Raw genomic sequence first — 14649 nt, forward strand, 5'->3', positions numbered from 1 at the left:
GTGTGTCTGACTTAATGCCCAAGACAATTTGATACATTTTCAAAAGTCAGGTTTGATCCTTCGTTTAACATTTTCTCTTTTGGGCAACACAGCGATAGGATAGTTTCTACACATTTTGTTGTTTTGAACAGTTGGGCCAATATTAAAGAAAATCCTTCAAGGGATAGAGCAGACTCAAAATTGTTTAACATTTAACTTTTGAGTGTGACCTTGACTTTAAGGCAGAAAACCGACTGTGTGGCTTCTTCCCGTCACCTTGTTGATATAAATATTTGAGCAAAGACTGAAGAAAATACTCCAAGGGGTATAGGATTTATAGACGGGACATTGTATAGACAGTCAACCGACAAGCCAAACTGATTCCAATATAGAACCCCCGCCCCCCTTATCCTACATTATGGTGTTGGGTATAATATAATTAAAGCGTGAAGAAAGGATAGGGAGGAGCACTATATGAAATTGAAACTGCTGTACCTCAACAAGTTAAAGTTGGTAATTGCGACTGCCTCTAAATCTGCCATATTAAACTGAACCGTGAGGGATTTACCTGTGAAGGATTATAGTTACTTTTAATACTATACTTGGAACTAATGATCTATGGACTTATTGATAAACTGTTACCTCTTGAAACAATGGTTCATCTTCATTGCACTTTGCCTGAAATATTAACAAATACTAGTAAATTGATATAAAAAAATTAAAATGCATACTTGTAAGTATTCTTTAGATGAGGTGGGATATATCTTAGCGTCCAAACTAAAAAATGTTAGTTATTTTACAAGGTGTCACCTAAACTTACAAAATCAAATCAACTTTTGAAAACAACAATAGATAGATACATATTGTACTTGAAAGCATAACAGGTCGCAATCTCCATATACTGACTTCATGCACAGTCACTGTATATACATGTTTACAATCAGAGTAAAATCTTAACAAGAGCACCGCTAGGCGGAGCATTATATACCCAAAAGTGTTGTTTTTTTTTGTAAGGATGAAGCATTTGTAAGACATTACATAAATAAAAATTAAGTATTACCTCCTTCAAATAGCAATCCTCCTATAAAGTTTGAATAGTGTAGGCCAAATGGTACTTAAGTGATTATCTGAAAACTGTTAACAGTTTTAAGGTAATAGTGACCTTGACCTTTGACCTTATGACCCCAAAATCAATAGGGGTCTTCGACCCAATATTGACAATCATCCTTTGAAGTTTGAAAAGTGTGGGCCAAATGGAACTTGAGTTATATTCCGGAAATTGTTTTCAGTTTTAAGTAATAGTGACCTTGACCTTTGACCTTGTGACCCTAAAATCAATAGGGGTCTTTGACCCAATGTGGACAATCATCCTATGAAGTTTGAATATTGTGGGCCAAATGGAACTTGAGTTATGTTCCGGAACTGTTTTCAGTTTCAAGGTAATAGTGACCTTGACCTTTGACCTTGTGACACCAAAATCAATAGGGGTATTTTACCCAATGTGGACTATCATCCTATGAAGTTTGAATATTTTGGGCAACATTGAACTTAAGTTATACTCCGAAACCTGTTTTCAGTTTTAAAGTTATAATGACTTTGACCTTTGAACTTGTGAACCCAAAATCAATAGGAGTCTTCTACCCAATATGAAAAAGCATCCTATGAAGTTTGAACACTGTGGGCGAAATGGAACCTAAGTTAAGCTACGGAAACTGTTTTCAGTTTTAAGGTGATAGTGACCTTGACCTTTGACCTTGTGACCCCTAAATCAATAGGGGTCTTCTACTCAATATGGACAATCATCCTATGAAGTTTGAACACTGTGGGCCAAACGGAACTTAAGTTATGCTCCGGAAACTGTTTTCAGTTTTAAGGTGATAGTGACATTGACCTTCGATCTTGTGACCCCAAAATCAATAGGGGTCTTCTACTAAATATGGACAATCATCCTATGAAGTTTGAATATTGTGGGCCAAACGGAACTTAAGTTATGCTCCGGAAACCAAATTGCTAACGGACAGACGGACATACAGACGGACGGACAAATGCCAGGGGGTATAACATAATATGCCCGAAATTTTTTCGGGCATATAAAAAGAGTACAAAGTCTAACATGTGACTGTGCAAAAGTTTTCCGTTAAGAAAACCAATGCCACCGAGGCACTAACGGCCTTGAAATTTACTTGAAATCATTGCTTCTGCAAAAAAAATACAAAAAAGCACCAGAATGAATGTGAAAGAAATATACATGTTACTAAGAATTTGATATTTAATTACCTTTTTCTTACATTTCTGAAAAAGCACATGGCCAAAATGGCAGATATCATGAAAAAGTTTTGTCCTGTGATGACAGAAATTTCCCATGTAATACCTGACACGTTTTGATTGTCCTGTCTGAAAATACAAAACTAAAAATACAGAACAATGGTTTTTCCCAAAACAATGGGTGCATTTCAGGTGGTCACGTTTTCATTGAATGACTTTCCCGTGATCGTCGCTCTCCCTTGTATGTAATTTTATTTATATTATCTTAATATACGCTAAACGAGGCACATGTACCATATCAAGTGTACCAAGAAATGGAAGATATATATAAATATATATTCTAATTCGATACAAATTCTTTATTATCTCTAAATAGGGAGAATAAACTTTATTTTTTATTTTAATTCAACACTGTGAATGTCATATGAAAATGTTCCATCTTTAACAGTTAAGCAAAAAAAAAGATTTACCGCCTTATATGTTTTTCTTTTATACGGTTGACCGTGTAATTTTACTTTTACTGACCAACGCCGTTTTTCTCTGTTGCATGCCTGTGCATAAAAATTTAAAGGTAGAAGTATCAATATTTAAATTGAATTGAAATTTATTAGCTCAATATTGCAAATGTGTGGGTCACTTTTGTTGATTATGCAAAAGGAAATAAACAAGTGGGGACCTTAAAGATTGTCAAAAAAGGAAAACTCATTAAAACTTGTTCAAGGACTGCATGCGGTTGTAAAAAATATATCGTACACGTTCTAAGCATAGTTATATATTTACACATAAAAATGACTTTGTTTACCATATTCATTTACATGTAGTTCATATGGCGGTGATCATGGACCTGCAATGTGCAATCAACGTGCAATATTTCAGAAAAGATCAAGCAAAGACGATTCTTTAGTCGGAATTTCTCGGCCCCTTCTAACAAACTTAGGATAAGGACTGACGACCGATTATTACTGGTAATCGGCGAGTTGTTCCGAGTGGCTTTTCTTAAGCAGCCAGTTGCAAGGTGGTTAAATTGTATCGGACAATCGAACAAATATTGGCTCTAAATACCCTGCCGGGACTTTAAGCCATTTCAAGCTGCATCGTTGAGTTGCAAGTAATTTGGCTTCAGCGAATTAATTTCCTCATTATTACTGCTCCATACATCACTATAGGTTATTTAATATTTGTCTAGAAAAATTAAGGTGCAAAATGCCTTCGATTGAAATTTGACCTTCCTTTATAAATTACCTGACAATTTTCTAGAAGCTCCATATCGCCTTTTTTCAAGTCTTTACGACGTTTAATAACGATAAAGTTTGGATACCCCTCTAAATCATCCTGTGTTAAGAACAAAAATATATCAGTTTTGATTATATACTGGTAAATGATATAAATGTAAAGGTGAATCAAATCCTGAACAGATTTTCCATGCAGCAGATTATCCAAGATGGCAGAAACTTTAGCAATGCCAGGCTGTATGTATAAGAAAACTAACAAAGCAAACGCATTTATTATAAAGGAATTCCAATTTATCTTGCATGAATGTGTGTTCTTGATGAGGTACGTAGAGAGACAGATTCACACCATAGCCGGCTGAGTGTGTGGATAGCATACAAAATGCTTATTTAAACACCTGAACACACTAGAAAAAACACTCACCAACAAATATTATATATAGACAAGAAGTGCTATGGTTTTTCACAAATGAATCGGTTTTCAGAAGAAAGCAAATTGCCTTTATATAGTCTTATGTATATACCCGTCTGAAAACCAACCGAAACCGCTATCCCGTGCCAGGAAGAAACATCAAGTAAAATTGCACATTTTTGACAGGTCGACAACAAACGTGCAATCGCAAATTCTAGTGTGTTCAGAAGTTCAAACAAGCCTTGCATAATTATGTTATCCAAACATTGTGTCGCCTCCCTATGATTCACATCTTAATTTACCCATTTGCTTTCTTCGATGTATCTTCTGCTACACGCCACACATATCGAGGGGTGAAAGCGAAAAGGTTCTAACTCACTTTTTTTACAAAATTCACTTTTTTATATATTTGTAACATAAACACCCAGATACATCTTATGTCAAAATATATAAGATTTAGTTTACTTATAACAGGGTGAAATGAAAAGTTGTCCAAAGGTTCTAAGTGAAAATAACTTTTTTTTTAAAAAGCGAAAAGGTTCTAACTGCAAACGGCAGTTAGAACCTTTTCGCTTTCATTGAGTATAAAATCTACAAGATTAAATAAAAACAACTCAAACTGCATTAAAATAAATGAGATCTAAATAGTTTTGGAAGCTTAACCTTTTAATGTATATTATTAAATAATATCACATAAGAAATTCATTAGTTTCAGAGTAGATGCTTTGATTTTGAAAGAAAACTTAATTACTTAGAAATGTTTCGCAGTTAACTCCACTCATGAAATTATCAATTTTTTAAAAGGGAAACAGTTCTAAGTGTACAAGGCCAGTAATGATCACACTTAATGTTAAATGGTTTTAAGTGCAAAATTGGGGGGTTTTTAAGAAGGAAAAGGGGATAGTGAGGTTTAAAAATTGAAATTTACAAAGGAGAGGGGTTTTAAAAAATCAAAAAGAGGAATTAATTTGGGGTTCAAAAGGGGGGTTTGTAGACCCCGGGATGATTTAAAAGGGGTATTGTAACCTGTAAAGTGGGTGATAAAAAAAAGGGGCATTGCCGGGAGAAAAAATTAAATTTTTTAAAATTTTGGGAAGGGGGGTTTGGGGGACCTTGTTGGGGGAAGAGGGTTCAAGGGGGGGGTGTGTGAAAAAGGGGAAATAAAGGGGGGGTTTTTTAAGAGTGGTGGTGGGGGGGGAATGGAGAGGGTGGGGGGGAGTTTAAGTGCCTTTTTTTTTTTAAAACCCCCCTTTTAAACGCCGGGGCAAAGTAATTCAGAAATCACATTTTTTTTAAAAAAAAAAAACAAAACCCCCCAAAAAAGGAACCACCCCCTTTTTGGCTTTTTCAGGGTTTCGGGGGGGTAGTGGGACCCCCCCCTTGGGGGAAGGGGGGGGCCCGGCATTTTTTGGGTTTTTGGGGAGGGGGTGAGGGAAGGGGGGGAATTGTGGTTGGGGGGGGTGGTGGGGAAATTTAAGGTTTGGGAAAAATGGGTGGGGGGGGGGTTTGGGGGGGAAAAGGTGTTTTTTTGAAAGGAGTTTGGGGGTTTTTGGGGTAATTTGTTTGAGAAAAAAAGGGGGGAAAAAGGGTTATCCTTAAAGGGGGGCAAAAATTTTTGGGCCAAAGGGGTTTGGGTTTTATGGGGGGGGGGGGGGGGTTTTTTTTGGGTCCCGGTGGCCCGAAAAAAGGGGGCCCGTGGGTGGGCTTTTTGCCAGTAAAAAAAAGGGGGGGTTTTGGGGTGTTTTTAAACAATGTAAATGAAAGAATAGGTGGGTGGCATTGAAAAGGGGGCCCTTTGGGCTTGGCCGGGAGCATACCCTTTTTTTAATTTTTGTGCTACATGAGGGTGTCTCATTTGTTTGATATAAATTTGAAAAAATGTGCAAAGTCATATTTGTAATGCCAATTTTTTAAAATAATATTTCAGTTTCAAAAATTTTGGGACTTTTGTGTGAAACCGTTTATTGCAAACAAAATTCTTGGGCCTTTGAATGAGTTTTCAGACAAGTCCAAAAAAGTTTTTTAGAATTATTGTTCACTATTATATGATCTAAAAACGCTGTTAATATTTTTCATTGGGTTCAAACAGTGGTAATCAGAACAAATTATTAAAATCATATTCACTGGATGAAGTATATATTCCCTGGCTGAATTGGATTTTCCCTATCAAATTGAATCAGACTCATATTCTTAAATAACTGTACAGCATGGGGGTGCAGATGAGTTGCGGTTCATTTTAGGCATTTTTTTAATGAACAGCGTTAAAAATGTCATTTTTGCGCATTTATTAAATGGAACTAGTGCTAGGGATGCCTCATTTAGCGCCGCTTATAATATTAAAGTTGTTTTAAAAATAAATGCATTACATATTGTAAGAAAATTAGATGAAGATGAAAATGACATGAATTTCCTGAATAAATATCTTATTGAAGGTAACCATTTTAGATAGGAAAGAATATGAATGGAACTGTTTAAAATTTACAGAAAATGTAAGAAAACAAGGCTGTCAAGGAGCACTGCGAAGCTCGACTAATCAATACTGGACGCGTGAAGGAAGACGAAAATATGAAAGAAAAATCAATTATGATATAAATAATATTTCTGTATCAGTATAAGCAAAGCAGTAAATGTTCTAAATTTTTGTACAACATAATGATCTTGTCAATAAATGTTACTTAAATGGAAAAGACAGCAATTTTGAAATCTGAAGTCAATCCCTTCAAAAACAAAAAATGATAAGAGCAAAAAGAATTTAAAGTTTTTAAAGAAAAATTATAAGTTCAAAGTGGAAATAACTCTTGAAAAAAAAAGCTAGAGTTATGAACCTGTCATGCATGAGTAAGTATTGACAAAAGAACAATTATTTATCTTAAGTCTAGAGTAGTACCATTTATAACAACAAAAGAAATTACTAAAAAAAAAAAATTTATAAGGGAATTTCAAAATTAAAAATGGGGTAATTCTGGAATACAGGAGCTTGCGTTTTTTAAGTCTTTCATATGACACAGAAGTTATGTTGAAAGAAAATAATAATTTGTTAACATAAAATTAAAAATTTCAAGGGGAATAATTTGGAAATAGTAATGCTAGGTTATGTACATGTCACACAACATGTGTGTATGTTAAGAAATAATATCGGCCTTTAAGCGGTGTTTATTGGGCTATTTAACACAGGGTTTGGAGTTTTGATGCATAGGAATTGACCACGAAGGCCGTAGGAACATATATTTAAAGTTTCTGTGTTTGATACATTTTTTTGTACCTTAAGTATATTAACTGCAGCCAAACCTTTAATCTGAAATCTGACGCGGATGGCCAGGGGCGAGTAGGACAGCTCTCAAATATACTTTGTATAGTTCAACTAAAAATGATTATCAAAATTAATTGGCATTTGTTTTTTTTTTTAAAACAGGTGTAAATTAATGTCCATAATGTTCTTTAAAAGATTTGTACAATTACCAATTATGACCTTTATTTATGTTTCTAATTTAAACAATGTCAAAACTTAAATTTCTAATCTTGAAAATGGATAAGAGATGTCTCGCACCTAAAAATATGAAATCAAAAAAAAAAGTAAATGCAAAACAGTCCTATCTCTGGAAATTTAAATACTCCCATCTCTTACTGAATAACTAGAAATCGACAAAAATGTTGCTCAATCTTAAATTAAAATAAGAAAAAAACATGCTTTTGTTCTATCAAAATGTCACTTGGAAACCTTTTCGCTTTGAACAAAAAATTCAAAATATAAGAAATTTTAAGTGCGAAACAGTTCTAAGTTACATTTGATTAAATATCATGTTTGTCAAGTCTTTCCAAGAATTTTTATTATCATTGACATGTTTCTTAAACATTTCTATGTGTAAAATCAAAGTCTAGTGGATTTTTGCTATTTTACAAACATTTGAGACAGTTTTTTTTGCTTCTCCTGTAAAATTTTGGAAAATGCACTTAGAATCTTTTCGCTTTCACCCCTCGATATCTTCCTCGAGTTTAAAATATATTTGAATTTCACTTTTAAACCGTTAAAATTAAGAGTCTCAAAAAACTTGTATTTTCTGCCTATAATGCAAGTAAAATACTTTATTTTAATATGTTACAACAATCACGATATGAAATAAAGTAATGTTCTAGTTCACAACACCAGAATAAGAACGATAAAAAGACAACCTGTCAATTATTAAGAACATTTCACTGATACTAGTATCCAATGTGACCGAATACACAAAGGGTAAGAAAAATCCGTCTGAAAATCACACATTTTTCGTGACTTCAATAATGTTTTCAAGCAGTAAAAATGACACTTACCTCGAATTTCATGCCCCAAGCTTGACTTCGGCAGATACGCTTCAACTCTTCGAGGAAGTTATCCAACTTTTCTTTCGACTCCACTACGTTTTTCATTAAAATAAAACATTTACAATAAGTTGTATCAGATTTAATCTAAAATACTTACCATAAGGTTTCATTTCATTTTTTTTTTTTGTGTGTAAAAAAGTAAGTTATTAAATCTATAAATAATTTGCTGCAATATTCCTTCAAATGTTAACATTGTATTCATCATAGTAAGAAGCACCAAGATTTGAAATACAAATTAAATTGAGATAAACAGACTCAGTAACTCTTTACCTTAACAATATCTTTATAAAATATTTTATTACTTTGTATTTACTAGCAAAAAAAGAGCAAGATAAAAACTAATTGTAATTGTTTCTATTCCAAATAACCCCATTTTAAGTGATATTGTTAGCACCATAAAAAGTTGTTATTTACTTTGGTTTAAATTGATCAGAGGTGTGAAAAAAAAGATTGTTGTGTTTTAAATGAAATTGAATTACAGTTGACTGGTTACTTAACAATAAGATATAACATGAATATGGTATGTTAAAAAGTATGTTGAATCATAAAACATATAAAAATGTAATGGTAACTTTAAAGAACATAACATTGTTTTCCTTTAAAAATTGAAACTATACATATAATGGTTTTCTTTGACACTGTGCATTTATTCAAACTTTGATGAATACATAAAAGTAATGGTACTGATACTTAATTACTCTCCCCCCCACCCCCCAGAAAAGAAAGAAAAGTACTGGTACTGCAGTACCAAGCTAAAATCTAGTACTGGTAATGGTACTGCATACTTGGCAAGTACTGTTACTGGTACTTAATTAATACACCCTTAGTACTGTTGCAGTTCTGGTGAGCATAGTAGGATATATTCCATGAATACACGACCGTTACTGGCAGTGGAAAATTCGACTGAGGCGCAGGAGGGTATTATGGGTAGAGCACATCAACGTGCATATTTCTGTGAAAAATGGCAGATAAAAATATTCTTACTGCACGACAGAGATGAACAGGTGAGTGTTATTTTTGTTATTAATTGTTTTGTATTAAATAAATTTTATAACAGCATGGTTTTGGACACTAGGAAAAGTAGAAGACTGAACAAAGTTGAAAGAAGTAATGAGACAAATTTTAATTTGTCTGAACTTTAAGCCCCTGCTTTCAAATATACCACGAACTGTGGATACTTAGTTTACATAGTATTGTCTAGTTCAATACTGTTAAAGACTTCTCCTAAGTAATTTCCAGAGCCTGTGAATTTTGCATGTAAAAAACACCCCCCCCCCCCCCCCGGTCTCCTGTCCCCTTCCCCTATGTGGGCCCCTTAATTTATTTGAATTCATAATCAGTTACAAATTATTTATCATTTAATGATTAACCTGTCCGTGCTCTTTGTCCTGTCCTGTTTTTGTTTGGGGTCCGTCTGGGCTCCTTGCCATTAGTTCTTGTTGCTGGGTCATATGGGGGTTGCGTTCATTGAACGCCGCCTTTCCTTGTTGATCTTGTTTATCATATTTTGTGGATCTTTATGCCCTTTGGCAAAGCCGAAAATCAAAATAGACGCAGCGTCAGTGTCATTTAGTTTAGATGGGCTTTTAGGCGAAATGCATTTAAAAATCTGGGCAAGAATTATCTTTTGGAAGCATTTAAAACAACAAAAATACACGAAATTGCATATTCTGTTTAATTTAGTCTGTACACGAGGGATAAAAAAGAGCAACATTCTGCATGCTTGAGCGGTACTCAATTCTCAACACTTGATGTGTTGCAATCAATTATCCCGAAGGGCCAGAAAAAAATATAACAACACTCAAGTGTTTTTAAGTATTCTTTTGTGAAAGTTAAGAGTTTTAGATATTTGGCTAGTAACTTTGCTGGTGGACAAACCACAACAGTCATAGAAGTCATGGCCCAGGCACTTAGTTTACATAGAACCCTAAATAGTGAAATACATTTTTTAAGTCACCTTGTGAAAAGAGTTTAGATATTTGTCATGAAGCGTATCGTAGCAGATATAAATTTATGCTTGAGTAAAAAAGACAACCCCAATGTGATCTCATTGGTCATTTCGAATGAATATCAAAATTCTGGCTTTTCTAGCAATGTATCCGAGTTGAGCCATTATGGGGTTTTCTTTAAAGGTTTTAGTGTAAACAAATAATTGAGTGAAAGAATAATTCATACTCTTTTGTGTTTAAATAAATGTTTTAAGAGAATATGGACCGACTACTGTTTTCATCAATTTCAATTCTTTGTTATTAAAAAAAAGAATAATTATTTAAACTAAAATTCATATGGATCTAGAGAGTTTGGGGATAACTTTCCAAAGATACGCAGCAAGAAAGGAAATTATAGCGTCCACGATTCGCAAAGCTAGCTATCTCTATGTTCAGTATAATAAATCATTCAATATTGTATAAAAGTATGTGATTATAAGAAAAAGGTAGTGGACAAACCGAAAATTATCCTGTTAAAAATTTGCATTTTATGCCCCCCTCCGAAGAAGAGGGAGTATATTGTTTTGCTTATGTCGGTCTGTCAGCCCGTCGGTCTGTTTGTCTGTCGGTAGACCACATGATTTCCGCTGATTATCTTGAAAAAATATTTATCACAATTAAAGTCTTCATTATTTTTCTTTTTTCATAATTGAACACTTCCTTGTACCCATTTATGGCAATTATCTCTAACAAAATTACCAATAATATGAGTCAAATACGGTGGCACAAAGGTGACATGTGTGTATTTTTATTTATCTCGTGGCCACGAGATACTATGTCGTGGCCACGAGTTACTAAGTCGTGGCCACGAGATAGATATAATCGTGCCCGAGATAGCTACCGTCCCCGCATAGTATCTAGGGGCCACGTTTTTTATCTCCCCCACGCATAGTTCTCGGACCCGATTTAGCATTCGGGGGCCAAACTTAGAAACCTCGGTCCACGCATAGTATCTCGTGCGCACGAGATAAATAAAAAAACAAACATGTCACATTTGTTCCACCTTAGACAAGGGCTAGAAAGGGGGCCATGTGTTGTTCGACATTTCTTGTTAATCATTGTCATAGAATCAGCTGACTTTGGCACCAATACATTCAATTCAATCATGAAATAATAAGAATTTTCATTTCCCTTAGTTATTCTTTTAGCTATGCAAAGCAGTTTTCTGATTTTCAAAATTGAACAATTATCAGACAGTTCATGAGCAAAAAAGATAACTGTTAGTATTGATGTAGTCGATAATCAAATACCCCTGTTTCATTGTAATTAGATATGATTTGTCCATGATACACTGTATTTTGAGACAATTCTTCAAGACCTATCACAAAACTTACTTCAGCATTAATGTACATAATTTCAATCATATTTTTATTGTGAGTTTTAAGTGATAACGGTCTAATTTTTATGTAATCTCGTCTTTAAAATTTGTGTTACTTTTGTCTTATGACAAAATTTGTATTGTATTTGTATTGAAAAATATACATTAATGTACTAGCTAAAACCAAAATGAAAATATCTGTCTTCGTTATTTCTTGTTCCTGTCTTCTATAACAATAAAACATTACAGAGTGCTCCTATCAGCGGTATGGTGACAAGCAATCTTATTTATTTATTTGGTGAGTTCCTACTCACAGTAAACATGAAGCATGAGCGAGCCATTTTTGAGAACCACTGATTTCCCTGAATCTACAAGGATATTAGTAACTAATAATCAGTAGAGAAAAGCTGTCAGTAAGTATTTGAAGATCTGAGAACAAAAAAAAAGCACATTTTGATACTTGTAAGCAAAAGGAAACTTCAAAGACTGAATTTTGTAAGTATATATGTTGGAACATATCATTTTACCTTGATCGTTACTTAAAAATGCATCAGCAACTGTCATTTCATGCCAGCCAATATACCCTTCTAGCAACTTTTCGGTTTCTTCGGCATTATTCAGCATCTCCTCTAGGTTGTCAATACAGGCCTGATCATCTTCCTTTCTTTGATCAATCTTACTCCGTTTACCTGAGGAACTACTTCCTTTAGAATGTCTTCCATTACCAGAGTCATCATCATTATCTTCATCAGAAAATGAATGCTTTCTTTTCTTTGTTGTTTTATTTCCTTTTATTTCTGTAGACATGCTTTGTAAATCCCTGACCGAATGACTTCTTCTCCTTAATTCTCTCATATGTTCAAACTGATGTCTGACTTGTTGTTTGTATTTTACAAACAATCGTGAACAACTTAGTATCTATTTTTTGAATTTGTATTCGTGCAATCCAGCTTTGACCTGTAAAATAATTTTATTTTCTTTCAAATGTATATAAATGATTCTTAAAATTTTGTGAACTTTAAGCAATTCAAGACATTAATATGTTTGCAGCTTTAACTGTCAAATACAATATGGGCGAAAACTGCGAAAACAGTGCAAATGGTTATGCAAGCATAAAACTAGAAATTTCTATCAGTAAATGAATTATTATGAGACTATTCTGTATATAGAGGATATTGAATGAGTGTAGGTTTAATACTAAATTTATTGAACGAGTTGAATAAAATCATATTATGCGAGCCTCTGGCGAGCATAATATTGTTTTATTCAACGAGTTCAATAAATTTAGTATTGAATCTACACGAATATAATATTCTATTTATCACATATATAAAATAAGAACGGTAAACTGTTAACAAAAGTCATTTTTCTTTGACGAGCCTATAGTGTAACGCTAATATTAGCGCGCTTTAACGATATGTTTATAGTGCAAATGACGTGACGTCAAAGTGTTATTACACTAGTGTAATATTGTCTAGTGTAATATCGTTTTTATTAAATGGCTTTATTACACTCCTGCGCCGGGGTTTATGTGATACCGGAATTTATCACACACCCGTGCCGATTTTGCGACTCCGTAAATATGGTATTGCACGGCCGTGCATATATTTTGACGTGACGTCATTAGCGTTATACAAACATAGTGTAAAGACGCGCTAAATGTTAGCGTTATACTATAGGCGCGTCAATGTAAAATGACTCTTATTTCACTTTAAACGGTCTTTTTTTTGATATGTGATAAATAGAATATTAAATTCGTGTAAGTTCATTACTGAATTTATTGCACTCGTTGAATAAAATAATATTATGCTCGCCAGAGGCTCGCATAATATAATTTTATTCAACTCGTGCAATAAATTCAGTATTGAACTTACACTCATTCAATATCCTCTATTTTTTTTATTTAATAATCACTCATTTTGCTTGTGTTGTAAGTTTTTTAATACATGTATTCGATAAAATAAAATGTTTAAATAAAATATTCAGTCAAATCTACGAACAAATGTCAACGAATTGAGAGATCAAGCATGACTTATATGAAATAGGTCTATATTCGGATGATGACATTGTTCTATTTAATCAATTAGGGTTTGTAGAAGAGTTGCCTTTATTTACAGGGCGATCTTTATTTGGAAGTGGTCTTTCACACAGCTTTAATCGTATTGATTCGATAACTATAATTGTGAAAGGTTCATGATACATCATATAATACTGAAAGATTTTGATAAGCAAAGTACGATAAGATTAGACAAGACATGTATTCGAGCCAAATCTTTTATGAAACTAATATATTTCCAACTACCTTATTTATCTAATTTATCTGTAAATGTTATATCATTTCTATAAGGTATTCGCTCTGCTTTTACCATAGTTATTTAAGGTCGGAGGAGATAACCTTGACAATAAATAACAGATTGCTGTGCAATAATTTCATTTGTTAAAACATTTGAATTCTGAAATAATCAAGAAACACAAAATGTGACATTCTGGAGGCTATTATCGCTTTATATATCAACGGTTTAACCTTTTGCATTGACACAAGGTTAACAGTATAGTCATGGATTTATTAAGATAGCAACTTCGATAAAATCCAAGTAAAAATCATAACAAACAAAAATTCAAAATCCCTGCACAAAACACCATTTTTGAAACTCGGTTAGTTTTAAACATAATAAAAGCATCATGCTTATTTTGCCTTTTTAAAAAAAATGACTTGGGACGGAAAAATTATAGACAAAACGTAAATTTGCTCCTTGAGCAGGAGCTTCAGCATTGCCACAATAAAATGTTCCAAAAATACTTAAATCTATTATCAAATCTTGTGGTCGCGGAACTTTATTAGCATTGCCACAATAAACTGTTCCAAATATACGTAAATCTATTATCAAATCTTGTGGTCGCGGAACTTTATTAGCATAAGTGTATAAACGGTAACAGGCCCGGTGTGACATCGCATGCATTGACTGTCAAAAGCTAATTCCAACTACGTAACCGTTCACCTATCGCACCGATTTTAGAAGAATTCTTTTTTTTATATGTATACAATGTACATGGTGGTATAATCGAAAAAAATTGAAACATCTGCAGATGTGTCAAAAC

At 33.5% G+C, this 14649-nt stretch overlaps 1 protein-coding gene across 1 annotated transcript; it reads right to left on the reverse strand.

Moving 5' to 3' along the window:
- Window positions 1-621: 621 nt before the first annotated feature.
- On the reverse strand, window positions 622-12504 carry LOC132734137 (uncharacterized; the record flags this gene model as incomplete). The annotated part of the gene is made up of 6 exons (XM_060720853.1): window positions 12078-12504; window positions 8194-8276; window positions 3487-3576; window positions 2715-2795; window positions 2257-2373; window positions 622-657 (listed from the first exon to the last, which is right to left on the reverse strand). Coding segments are annotated over exons 1-6 (735 nt in total), but the record flags the coding sequence as incomplete, so codon positions are not given.
- Between the last annotated feature and the right edge of the window lie 2145 nt (window positions 12505-14649).

This window comes from Ruditapes philippinarum, unplaced genomic scaffold (genome assembly GCF_026571515.1).
Source record: "Ruditapes philippinarum isolate M1 unplaced genomic scaffold, ASM2657151v2 ctg19524_1_1_1_1, whole genome shotgun sequence".
NCBI classification, from domain to species: Eukaryota; Metazoa; Mollusca; class Bivalvia; order Venerida; family Veneridae; genus Ruditapes; species Ruditapes philippinarum.